Source organism: Hyperolius riggenbachi, chromosome 9, assembly GCF_040937935.1.
Source record: "Hyperolius riggenbachi isolate aHypRig1 chromosome 9, aHypRig1.pri, whole genome shotgun sequence".
Taxonomy (NCBI): domain Eukaryota; kingdom Metazoa; phylum Chordata; class Amphibia; order Anura; family Hyperoliidae; genus Hyperolius; species Hyperolius riggenbachi.
Window position 1 is genome coordinate 264,533,835 of NC_090654.1, and position 13,629 is coordinate 264,547,463.

A 13,629-nucleotide genomic window follows, 5' to 3' on the forward strand; every position below is an offset into this window, starting at 1 on the left:
TCTGCCCATCACAGCACTCGCCACTCTGCCCATCACTGCCCTTCCCCATCACAGCACTCACCACTCTGCCCATCACTGCCCTTCCCTGCCCATCACAGGACTCGCCACTCTGCCCATCACTGCCCTTTCCTGCCCATCACAGGACTCGCCACTCTGCTCATCACTGTCCTTCCCTGCCCATCACAGGACTCGCCACTGCCCATCTCTGCCCTTCCCATCACCGCACTCACTACCCCTGCCCATCACAGCACTCACTACCCCTGCCCATCACTGCACTTGCCACTCTGCCCATCACTGCACTTGCCACTCTGCCCATCACTGCACTTGCCACTCTGCCCATCACTGCACTTGCCACTCTGCCCTTCCCATCACAGCTCTCACTACGCCTACCCATCACCCCCTCGCCATTCTTGCCCACCACAGCACCCGCCATCCTATGAACTATCTGCACAAAGGTTGTATGTTCTCCCCGTGTCTGTGTGGGTTACCTCCAGGCACTCTGGCTTCCTCCCACATCCCCAAAAACATACAGATAAGTGAATTGGCTTTCCCCTAAATTGGCCCTAGACTATGATACATACACTACAGGATACACACATAGACATAGGACTTTGGTAGTGATTCGAGATTGTGAGCTCCTCTGAGGGACAATATACTCTGTACAGCAATACAAAAGAGGTTGGCGCTATATAAATACTAAAACTCCACTGTTATCAATCACAAATTCCACATCTCTTCACCTGCTCCACTTCATCAAGCAATTTTGCATTGAGCGATTAAGCAATTGACTATTGGGCGATTAACTACAGTGTAGTTGATCGAAAGTCGATAGACTAGTTGCCTACACACTACAAGCGATATCCTATGCGATTCACCTTCACTAGTCAATCTGACCGCAAGTGTGCCTCCATGCTCTGAATCCAACAATTCTTTGTCGACTGAAATCATGCGAACAGTAGCAGATTCCTTTACAATCGACCAATAGCTTCCATTCTGCTCAATTGACCAATCGACACAATTCACCCAGATATAGGTCAATTATTGTCTACTGTACATATTGGCAGGGCTGTGGAGTCGGTCCAAAAATCCACCGACTCCGACTCCTCCGTTTAGGATTCCAACGACTCCGACTCCTCTAATTTGCATATTACAATTTTGTTGATTAAAAGTATGTAACATGAAATTCGTCTCTTAACTGCCAATGCTTAGGAATTTTAAAAGATAACTGAAGTGAGAAGGATATGTAGACTACTATATTTATTCCCTTTAGACTAAAACTAGTCCTTGGTAAGAGTACTTGTAAAAGGTACAAACCGGAACAAAGAACATCTATCAGGCCCTAGGCAATGTAACTGTGGGTACATGTAAGAATGATGTGCATGTACTCTGCAGGGGAATGAGGAGATTGTAAACAGACAACACCTCTGTGTTCAATGTGCACAGCATTCTCAGTGGATTCCCTGCAGCTCTGTGGGGAGTGCATATGTAGAGTATAGTACTACTGTGTAACAAAGTAAACCTGAGACAGATGAAATTAAAGTTTTATACATACCTGGGGCTTCCTCCAGCCGCCTTCAGGATAATTAGTCCCTCGTTGTCCTCCTCCACCACCTGGATCGTCTGCTAGGAGTCCAGGTACTTGAGCCAGTCAGGCGTAGTGCGCATGCACACACTCCACCGCCAGGAGCATACTACACCTGTGCAGCACTATTGCGCAGGTGCAGAATGTTCCTGGCTGTGGGAGCGGCATGCGGCCGGACAGCGCTGACTGGCTGAATTACCAGGACTCATAGCAGAAGATCCGGGTGGTGGAGGACAGCGAGGGACTGATTAGCCTGAAGGGGGCTGGAGGAAGCCCCAGGTATGTGTAAAACTTTACTTTTCATCCGTCTCAGTTACCCTTTAATTTGTAGTCACCAAACCAAATTTTAATAACATATCACATTATTTGATTTCATCAGCAAAGGGAGTGCATACATTTGCATAAATCAGCATCAATGCAGAATTATTTCCATCTCGTTGACCATCTCTATTAGTGACACAGCTACACATCAGACTTTATTCTTACAGCATAGATGTTAGTGTATATAAGAGATTCCTGTGTACACATCATATATACATTCACAATCAGATATGTATATCTGACCTTAAAAATACGGGGACTGCTTTATTGAAGCAGCACAAGTAACTAATTTTGATTGGTTTATTTCATTTTTGTGGACTAAGCACAGCTATTACTGTATATATACATTATTTTTAATGACTATTATCTGAGAAATAGAACATTTTATCATATTTTCTATTTTAATTACAGTTACAAATTCATTAGGAGTCGGAGTCGGTGCATTTTTTCCCGACTCCGACTCCAGGCACCCAAAATTGCCCGACTCCACGACTCCGACTCCACGACTCCGACTCAGACTCCACAGCCCTGCATATTGGAACACACTTCACTCTCTCTCGATTCAATAAAATTATCTAATCGATTGGTCAAAGGGGCCACCAAATTGCTTGACATATGGCCACTGCAAACAACACTGAACAAAGAAAACAGTCTGATTAAAGTAAACAAGTCCTACCTTTGCAAGAAAAAAATTCAAGTGTAAGAATTCATTGTGTAGCTGTACACATGTATATAGACGTAAAACCACCATTGTTTCAGCAATTTAAGGTGAGGACATCCTGATCTTACAAATGCTCCATCTACTTCACGTGAGCTACAGGGCACAATTCTCACATAGGGGAACCGTGTGTGGCGGATACTGGTACCTGGTTTTCTGGTATCAATGTTCTTCATACTTTGAGTAACATGGTCACGCTTGGTTGACCTGCCCACCAGCTGAATCTTCACAGTAGCAGAAACTGACAAGCATATCTAGCCCATAAACAGGTATTCTGTCATCCACCAATTTTCATCTATACTTCCTTTTATCGTCACTGATCAACCCGATTGCTCAACCAAACCCAAAGCGTAATATGAGAAGTTCTAGCAGCAATCACAATCTCTACAACCTGATTGCACCTCCTCCATCACTACCTACCATACCCACACCAAGCAATCCCAACCTACACACCAAATGCATCTCTTCCATCACTACCTACCATACCTACACCGAGCAATCCCAACCTCTACACCCTGACTGCACCTCCATCACTACCTTCCATACCTACACTGAGCAATTACAACCTCTACATCCTGACTGCACCTCCTCTATCATTACCTACCATACCTGCACCAAGCAATCCCAACCTCTACACCTCGACTGCACCTCCTCCATCACTACCATCCATACCTACCAACCAAGCAATCCCAACCTCTTCACCCTGACTATACCTCCATCACTGCCTACTATACCCACACCAAGCAATCTCAACCTCTACACCTCGACTGCACCTACTCCACTACCTACCACACCTACCCCAAGCAATCCCAACTTCTACACCCTGACTGCACATCCTCCATCACTAACTAACTAACTATCATACCCTATACCAAACAATCCCAACCTCTACTCCTTCACCACTACCTACCATAACTACACCAAGGAATCCCAAGCTCTACACCGTGACTATACCTCCATCACTGCCTACCATACCCGCACCAAGCAATCCCAACCTCTACACCTCGACTGCACTTCATCACCACTTTCCATATCTAGAGCAAGAAATGCTAACCTCTTCACCATGACTGAACCTCCTTCATGACTACCTACCACACCTACCCCAAGCAATCCCAACCTCTACACCCCGACTGCACATCCTCCATCACTATCATACCCTATACCAAACAAACATAACCTCTACACCCCCTCCATCACTACCTACCATATCTACACCAAGCAATCCCAACCTCTACACCTCGATTACACCTCTTCCATCACTACCTACCACACCTACAACAAGCAATCCAATAGACCAATAGAATCTGCTCCACGACAGTGTTCTGCTCTTTTTGGTTAGCACCGGGCTGTCATCGGCTCACTTCCTTTGTAAGCAGAGTTGCGCACAGAAGCACCAGCCCTGCATTCTCTCAACTCACTCCACCCGGCTACTTTTTCATACCACTCGGCTGGAAAATCCTTCCCCCCCCCCCCCCCCCAAAAAAAATCTGCTTCCTGACTGCACATTCTTATAATCTTGGACAGCTACTCCAGCCAAAGAAACCATATACCACATTCCTGTTGTCACCCTACACATACTATAGGCTTAAATTTACGCTCTACACCTTTTCCTGTACACCATAACAATAACCTTCAAAACTGTCACATACATAAAATATACACAGTATTAATATCAGATAGGAAACCTACTGACGCATTTAATATTAATTTATCCATAATCAAATCCATCACAATTAACAGCAGATGCATCAAGTTTGCACAGATAACATTTCGCACAAGACAATAATTACATTATCAAAATTCATCAAAATTACAAAACAGAACACAACGGACACATATAGAACAAATAAAAACATGAGATACCTCTACCTTTGCTTCTAGCTACAGCCAGCAGGGGGAGTCCCAGAGCGCAGGGGGAATGGTCATATAGAAAGAAAGATCACGTAAGACACTCATATCCTTTTTTTGCAGCATGCTACCAAAAAAACACTGTGTAGAATGTTGTATGAGAGAGAAACATGCATGATGAATAATACGTCACACGTATGAAACACAGCAAAGCCCTGGGCAACAATACAGCCATCTGCAGCAGCTGATATTTACGTCTGACGGCATTTCAGCATGCGGAAGCCACACCATCCCCTCTCCAGCCATCACAGAGACCGGCCAGGTAGTCTCACTCCTGCTGCTGCATTCCCGGGAGATGCAGAAAGGGGAGGAAGACTGCTACAATGGTGGCAGCAGAGCAAGGAACTTCGTGATAGTCATCAGATATAAGCTAGTAAGGAATTCATGTTGCCGATCTCTACCAGCTAGACTGAAATCAACTCTGGCTGGAGAGAACGTTTAAAAAACTTGAAATAATCTTACCTACCGATTCCCAACTGCTGCAGAACGGCTGAACTGTTGCCACCAGGGGTACAAATGACAAGATGTGGAGTCTCCTCTAGAAAAAGGAGCGCACAGAGGATGGCCTCACGTACGGACTCCTGGACCTCACACATAAAGACAGCTGGCTTCACGCATGGACCTCTGGGCCTCACACACAGACTTCTGGGCCTTACCCACAGACCCCGGGCTAGTATTTTGTTAACGAAAACAGATGGGGCGATAGTCCATGGTAATAGCAGTAGAGGGATGTTGTGTCTTTTTTTTTTTTATGGAAATTTAGGTGGTTTAGTGTTTTCACATTTTTTCTTATGGTCATGCAAGCCAGTATTACCAGAACAGTTAAGCTAGCCAGTGTGGGGCTCCACCTCCAGCACAAAACCAGCCCGCCCACATGGTCTATGACACTGGGTAAAGGAGGGACAGTCTCTGCAGCAAGAGGGCTGAAATATTACCCTTCGCTTGCAAAATCCCTTTGTCCATCCTCATCCTTACCTCCGGTGCCCATAAGAAGGTGGGGTGACTAGCGCCATACACGTGTAGGTAGGCCCTGGAGGGAATTAAGTCACTCGTGCTAATTTTCCAACTTTAAGGGCTGGTTTACACTACCAGTGCACTTCTAAGCAATGCTATGTAGGATTAAAAAAAAAAAAAAAAAAAAAATCAAAACGCTCAAAATTACACACTTGAAGTGTGAACCAGTCATAACCATGCTTTTAAAATATGGCACACATCTGCACTTTTAGTAAAATTAACAAAAAAATGCACTGCCACATAATGTACATTAACCACTTGCGTACCAGCAGTCTCTGGCCCCTTAAAGGGGAACTTCAGCCTAAACAAACATACTGTCATTAAGTTACATTAGTTATGTTAATTAGAATAGATGGGTAATATAATTTTTTACCAACCCTGTTTTCAAAGAATAGGCAAATGTTTGTGATTCATGGGGGCTGCCATCTTTGTCATGGGGGCAGCCATCTTTTTGGTTGAAAGGAGGTGACAAGGAGCAGGAGACACAGTTCCAACTGTCCTGTGTCCTGATAACCCCTCCCAGCTGCACACGCTAGACTTCAAATGTCAAATTCAAAATGTAAAAAAAAAAAAAAAACTTGCACCAAAACAGCAGAACGAGCAACAACATCAGAAATCCCATCATGCTTTGCACCGCATCAGGGGAAAAAAGCCCGGGCAGTTTTCTTCTGTGCAGCTAAAAATGAGGCTTGTATAAGAGAAACAAAGTTCTGATGCTGTGAAACTGTTAAAGAAACACCAGGCCTTTTCAGTGCTGCTGAGTCGATTTTTAGTCTGGAGGTTCACTTTAAGGCCCAGAGACCGCTGGTAACAGAACGTGGCTTCCCGACGTCTCGCCGCACGCACCCGCCTCTCTCGTCATTTACCTGTCACTGTAGCCTACTCGCTCTGCCGTCGCCATGACAGCAGAGCTCCGTGAGGAGCAGATTTCATTGGCTCCAGATCCTGTGATCATTGTAAGCCAGTGTGATGATCACAGGGTCAGGAGCCAATTTCATTTAATTGGCTCTTGACCGGCTCAAAGAGCTCTGCTGTCATAGCCAAGTCAGAGCAAGTGGCCTGTAGCGATGGGAGAACGGCACAATCAATGGTATCGGAGTGTCTGTGCGGCAGGGCAATTAAAATCTACTTCCTGACAGGGATAACAGGTCCCAAACAGGGTGTAGATTTCAATTACCGCAGTCCAGAAGTAGTTAAAAAAAGGAGTAAACAAAAACATTTACATGGATGTAAGGGGAAGCACTCTTAGCAGCAGCCATCTTTGTTGCGGAGACACCATTTTGTCTCTTTTTAGGCCAACTGAAGCAAAGCATATTTTCGTTTTTTATCCCTACATTTACAGATTATCAATAGCTTGAGTCAAAAGTGTGTGATATTTCAGACATTACTGTCCTCGATAATCACCAGTTAGGGCACATTGAGCCCTAACTTCCAGTTTTGGCTTTATGCTAGGGGGTGGCATTTAAGTTAACCATTACAAGTGATATGTAAAATAGAGGTCACTTTTATTCTCCCTGTGATTGGTTTGCTCATTTTTACTTGTCTCTGTATGATTGGCTGAAAACCATACACGTGGGCTGTGCCTGTATTCCCAAATATTCTCAGAGTCCTACAAGGACAAGAGTGGACGATCGGGCCTCTATCCTAACAATGGATGTAGGGCCACATCCGTCAAAATGCATGGATCCAGTTACAGTCTGTCATAGTGTGAGCTGAGCCACATACCGAACATCTTGAGGTAAAAACCACAACACAAACACAGCACACAAACATAGAAGGGAAGAGTCGGAGATGGAGGAGTGGAGGGAAGAGGAGGAGTCTGGTGGGGGAGGCGTACCTTGATCTTCCACCATGAGATGAGCTAGCCCTACAGAGAGAAAAAGAGAAAGAAGACAGGAGTAGAGAGATAAGACACACCATAACACAGCAGCGTACAATGCCCACAGCGGGGATTGTGGTGACACATACTTAACACAAGTATGGCGCCCTCATCACACTGGCTACCTCAGCTTTCCACCTCATGCAGGAAAGCTGCTTCTTCAGGATTTCAAGAACAAAGATGATAAAAAAGACCTAACAAACATGTCTGACCTCAACAAGAAGGGGTGAAGGACACGTTATCTGGGCTTCAGCCAAAGGGGTCGCCAAGAAATCAAATTAAAGGAAACCTAAAGCCAAATAAAGAGAATGAGTTTTACTTACCTGGGGCTTCTTACCAGCCCCCTGTAGCCGTCCTGTGCCCTCGCCGGTCCTCAACGATCCTCCGTTCTCCTCTGCGGCTTTGTTTCGGTTGCACCGATTGGGAGTCAGCGGGGGCCACTGAGCCTGCATGGCCTTGGCCACACATTCTTGCTCGCATTCCCGTCTGCAATAGCGTCCTGTGCCAGCGTGGACGCTATTTCGGACAGGAACGTGAGTAAGGATACGCATGGCCAGGGCCGTGCAGGCAAACCGAAACTAAGCTGCGGGGCGGGGGAAGGGAGGATAGTTGAGGACCGGCGAGGGTACAGGACGGCTACAGGGGCTGGTAGAAGCCCCAGGTAAGTGAAACTCATTTTCTTTACTTGGCTTTAGGTACACTTTAACATTTCACACTGTACAGATGGAAAGGAAGCTGCAACACTGCTCCTGCTCTCAGCCAAGTTGTTTCTGGGACCAGGTGTGAGTGTAAATACCAGGAGTATCCTCCACCCTATAGTCCAGGGAACTGTAGGTGATGAAATAAGGCGGGAACTTTCACCTGTCTTCAGAAAAGACCAGCAGCACGTGGACTGATGAGGATTTATTTGATTGCATAAAAATACAAATTGATGGCGGAAATTCATTTTAGATCTTTCTCTAGGTGGATTCCAACTAGTAATGAACAATTATTCTAAACCTCTGAGGGTAGGAACACACTAGGCAGAGTCGCATATACTATATGCTATAGAAAACTCATATGCGATTCTGCTTAGTGTGTTCCTACCCTGAGGAGCTCCATCCAGAAGGCAGAATCTGGGGCCAACGAATCAAAGCTTCAAGCACAGGGTTTCCAAATATCGGCCAAAGGACCAAAATGCCCAAAATGATCTGAAGAGTATGTGGCACGTGGGCGCAGCCAAAAGTAAGTGTTGTGATAGGCAGATCCTTAGACTCAGCCCCTACAATATAAGCCTATGTGGGTCCTACTTCCTGTGCCCAAATACACGTGCAGCCCAGGGACTGATAAAACTGTAGCCCATTACAGCTTATTTTTTTTCTCTGACCCAGGTGTAAAACTCATGACCTCATGCTTCACAGTCAGGGGCAGTACCCCTGGACCATCTCATCGGCCTCATTACAGCTCATTTAGCATCATAATATCAGGACTAAAATGCAGACTAAAATGCAGACACCACCCAGTGACCACTGGTCTGTGCAGCCTCTCCCCCACAAAGCAGAGCATGGTATTCCGAGGAGAGTGCACACAGTACAGATATATAGCTATAGAGCGCTCACTGACCTGAAAACCCAATGCTGCTTTCTGACCCCAACTGAATGCCTAGGCCTCCTGCCCCAGACATCCTCCAAGTCCTACTACACCAGACTTCCTGCCAGTGTGGTCATGTGACATCACATAACCATGCGGCAGGAACAGACATGGCAGGAGGCGGCATGGCCAGGCAATCAACAGGGAAAAGAAGGAAGCACAACATTAGGACTTCCAAGACAAATTACATAACTCTGCATGCTGCATATTTGGAGAATAAAGGGGCAGGGCGGTAATTAAGGGGCTTGTGGGCCGTAATTAAGGCAAGCCTGTGCTAGAAGCTGATCCATTCGGCCAATGCTGGGCTCCTTGAGAAGCTATTTGACAGCCCTATTTTCCATCACCTGGCCAAAACCAGATCCTATATCCTGAGAATCTGTTGCACATCTCCAGTTCTGACCCGTTCTCTGGCTAGATCTTCATTCTGTCTCCTAAACTTTTATAAAATGGATTTTTTGCTGGAATTTCAATAACTTAGGTAAAGGGCTGAAGGACAGAAAGTAAAACACAAACAAGTGGAGGCCAAAGCTATAATTAATGCTATAAAGAAAGCAAATATAAATTGATCATCAATTAACTTTACACAAAGATTAAGGCAAATGGCCCTGTGTACAGTATAATCCTTCACGGTTTAAAGGCCTACACTCCTAAACATCCCCACCCCACTATGGTGAGATTTCCCATCAGTTTGTGTCTCCTCCCCTCTCGCAATGGTGAGATCTCCCTGCAGTAGTTTATGCCTCCTCCCATAATGGTAAGATCTCCTTGCAATAGTTTATGCCTCCTCCCATAATGTAATTGGTGTCACCTCCCACTATGGCGAGATCTCCTTGCAGTAGGTTATGCCTTTGCCTCTGCATGCAAGGCCATAATAGAGGGATTGGTCTCTGTAGAATATAAAATTTTCAGTTTTTCATACAAGAACCTAATCTGGAGATGACACCAACACCTGCACAGCTGATGGCTGAAGTAGATGGCAGAACAGAGATCTCGCCGATAGATGCCAAAAAGACATTTTGGATTTAAGCCCCCAGCAACCTTGTGAGACTAAATTATTCTGGGCTTACAGTGGTCTAAACTTTCTACTGACAAGTCCACAATCCCAGCTGGATGATCTGGACACTTACCTGGCAGGTCATTGACATCTAAGGTGGCATGAGAAGAGGAGGAAGGAGAGAGAGAGAGAGAAAGTCAGACTCTGCACACATAAGCACATTGCATGGACAGCAGATCACATGCAACCATTAGTGGACATCCTTGTCCTCTCACCATGCACACATGCAAGTGATGGACACTATGCATGAACAGAGGACCTCTATGCAGCATCTGTTCGCTGGTGAACAGATCAGGTCACACCTAGAAGAATATTTGTTAGTAAATATTCATAACATTGAAATAACACACAGCAGCTAGATTAATGGACGTCCTCGTCCGCTCACCATGCACGCATGCAAGTGATGGACACTATGCATGGATGAAGGACCTCTATGCAGCATCTGTCCATTTGGTGAACAGATCGGGCCATACCTAGAAGAATATTGGTTAGGAAACTTTTGAAATATTCATAACATTCAAGTAACACACAGCAGCCAGATTCCTCAGACGGCTGGAATCCCCCCACAACATAGTAATGTCACCTTTACATCATCTCATTATCCAGGATCTCCACCCATCCATGCTCCACCTACAGCCAAAACTCAAAGTATGAAGGCATCTAGCAGGATTTTACTGCCCCTTTCTTGGGTGACCTGATAAGAGTCATCTCCAGAGACATTGAGTCAAAGAGAATTAATGTGAAAATGGTCAGGCTGGCTAAAGACTACAAACTCTTGGGTTAGAAATGATCATTGAGATGCTGATTCCAACCCCCAGCATGCATGTCAATTTAATGCAACTTGTATGCAGTTTGGATTTGGTCCAATCATACTTCCTGCCAGACTGACTGGCCCAATTTCATAATGCATACAATTTGCATTGAGTCTACAACAAGTAATTTCCATCTTTGACGACTCTGCCTACTCCCAATGTTATGACTGTGTAATTTTAAGTAACAGGAATCTTTTAGGTCGGCTTACTTGGATACCTTGGATACCAGCTAGGTTAAGTAAATCTGGTGAGTTTGTACAATGAAGATTGCCTAGCCTGTGTATGTCTGTCAGGCTGTAATGTATCTATACATTTCCCTTTGGGTAATTGTCCTCTCCCTCCCAGAGATGGTCCGGGTTCACCATGGACAAGAAGTGCGGTGACATCTCGCCAACTGAGAAACAGACCAAGATATCACACACAGCATCCAACCTCCTCCCAATCCTAGTCAGATAAGGCGGTTGAGTCCTTTTTGTCCCATTTCCATCCTTTAGATCCTGAGCATACAGACTCAACTCACAAACATTTTCATAACGTAAGGAGCAGAACGCTAGAGGTTTGTGAATGGCATCCACACGCTGAGGAAAGCCCTTTCAGAAAACGGATGCGGGAAAGCCCTTCCATAAAACTAGAAATTACTGATCATGCCAATGAACCTCTTCTGGTGCTATACAAGCAAAAACACAAGTACAAACCTATGTGAATTACCGTATATACTCAAATACAAGTCGACCTTGTGTATAAAAGTTGACTCCAATATTCAACCCTCCTAAGCTGGAATTGTATTGACTTACGTATAAGTCTACCCAGCAAAGTTAAAGGGACTGCGAGCACCTCTCATGGGTATGCCTTTAAAGAGAGTCTGAAGCGAGAATAAATCTCGCTTCAGAGCTCATAGTTAGCAGGGGCATGTATGCCCCTGCTAAAACGCCGCTATCCCGCGGCTTAACGGGGGTCTCTTCACCCCCAAATACCCTCCGTACAGCCGGGGAGCGCTTCCGCATTGGGGCAGGGCTAACCGCCGCAGCCCTGCCCCACACGCCTCTGTCAGCGCGTATCTCCGCCTCTCCCCCGCCCCTCTCAGTCTTCCTTCACTGAGAGGGGCGGGGGAGAGGCGGCGATGCGCCGCTGATAGACGCGACTGGAGGCAGGGCTGCAGCCGTTAGCCCTGCCTCCAGGAAGAGAAAATCTGCGACCAAGAAGACGACCAAGGTTTGCGGGGGTGGGTTTGGGGGTGAAGGGACCCCCGTTTAGCAGCGCGATAGCGGCGTTTTAGCAGGGGCACACATGCCCCTGCTAACTATGAGCTCTAAAGCGAGATTTATTCTCGCTTCAGAGTCTCTTTAAGCCAGACGACTTCCAACAAAGTCGTGCTATGACCCCTCTGGAGGAGCCTCTTGTAAGGGCCATGCGTGTCACTTCCTCTTCCTGCTTAATTCAGTGATGCATTTCTCTAACGGAGAACTTCTCTAACGGAGAAGACGGGTGACCCAGAAGTTATAACATAGCCAAGATGGCAGCTACGATTTTTACATTGAGATCGAACGAAACCTATTTGGCAATTCAGGTATCAAATGAAAGAGGAGAGCACAAGCTACAGAATGGTATGCACGTTTAAGTACTTTGCAGTACTGGTCGGAGTTGGCATACCCATGAGAGGTGCTCAGAGTCCCTTTAATGGCTGCACTTGGGGCCCAGGAGGGGTTAATGACTGCACTGCATACAGTATTACAGCCAATGACCCCTCCTGTCCCCTAAGTGCATCCAATACCTCCTCCAGGCCCCCAAGTGCTGCAATTACCCTTCCTGAAGACCAGGCTTTTCCCCCGCCCCTTTCCTTAGTAATTGTTGTGGCCAGGAGTTTCACACCTGTGTTTTCTTGGCATTTCCTTTCCTCAAAGTATCACTTATCACTGTGTAAATTGCTGCAAATGGGAATGTCACTATTAGTACATACATTATGCAGTGTTCAGTTTTGCCCGTGACTCGTGTATAAGTCGACCCCTATACTTTTATGAAATGTATCAGGCCTTAATTCCCAGATTTATACTCTAGTGCATAAAGTATCCCGTTAACTGAAATTCTGGATCGAGCTTTAAAGCACTTTACACATCTGAAGACAAATGCATAATTTTGTCACCACTTCAGGCCACTGACCAGGGGTGCAACTACAGGGGAGCAGCCGGGGACTGCAGGTGGGCCCAGAGCTGTTAGGGGACCCCCAAAATTAAACACAGGGAGCCAGTCGCAGGCCGACCACAGTATCTACTGGCCATCTCCCTTGCTTATACAGTTTCCTAGTGTCTAGTGCCTCCCTTCCTCTATAGAGGAAGGAGGGGCACTAGACACTAAAGAACTGTATACAGTTCACTCGTGTCTTGAGCCCCCTCCCTCCCCTATACAGTTGGTATATACTCCCCTGGTGTTTAGTGCCCCCTTCCTTCCTCTATACAGTTACCTGGTTCCCTGGTGTCTAGTTTCCCCCTTCCACCCCCATACAGTTCCCTGGTGTCTAGTGGCCCTCCCTTCCCTATACAGTTCACTGGTGTCTAGTGATTGCCTCCTCTATACAGTTCCCTGGTGTTTAGTGGTCTTCCCTTCCTTATACAGTTCTCTAGTGTCTAGTGGCCCCCTCCCTCACCAATATAGTTCCCTAGTGTTTAGTGCTTTGCCCCTACCTCCTCCATATGGCTTCCCTGGTGTTCCAGGGCT

The 13,629-nt window shown here is 46.1% G+C and overlaps 1 protein-coding gene across 21 annotated transcripts in view; it reads right to left on the bottom strand.

Annotated features, from left to right (window-relative positions):
* Positions 1-13,629, bottom strand: part of NRXN3 (neurexin 3) — a 705,883-nt gene that overhangs the window by 631,865 nt on the left and 60,389 nt on the right. For 8 of the 21 annotated variants that reach the window (XR_011024152.1, XR_011024151.1, XM_068254461.1 and 5 more), the window contains exons 3-5: positions 10,179-10,196; positions 7,381-7,410; positions 4,485-4,502 (exon numbers count right to left, since the gene is read on the bottom strand). The exons of 2 other annotated variants lie outside the window; for them this stretch is intronic. Coding sequence is in view for 16 of the 19 variants with exons in the window: in XM_068254461.1 (XP_068110562.1) it covers positions 4,485-4,502; positions 7,381-7,410; positions 10,179-10,196 (66 nt within the window). In the remaining 3 variants the exon portion in view is untranslated. The remainder of the gene's footprint in view (positions 1-4,484; positions 4,503-7,380; positions 7,411-10,178; positions 10,197-13,629) is intronic. 11 more of the 21 variants (XM_068254463.1, XM_068254455.1, XM_068254449.1 and 8 more) reach the window with 5 other exon arrangements.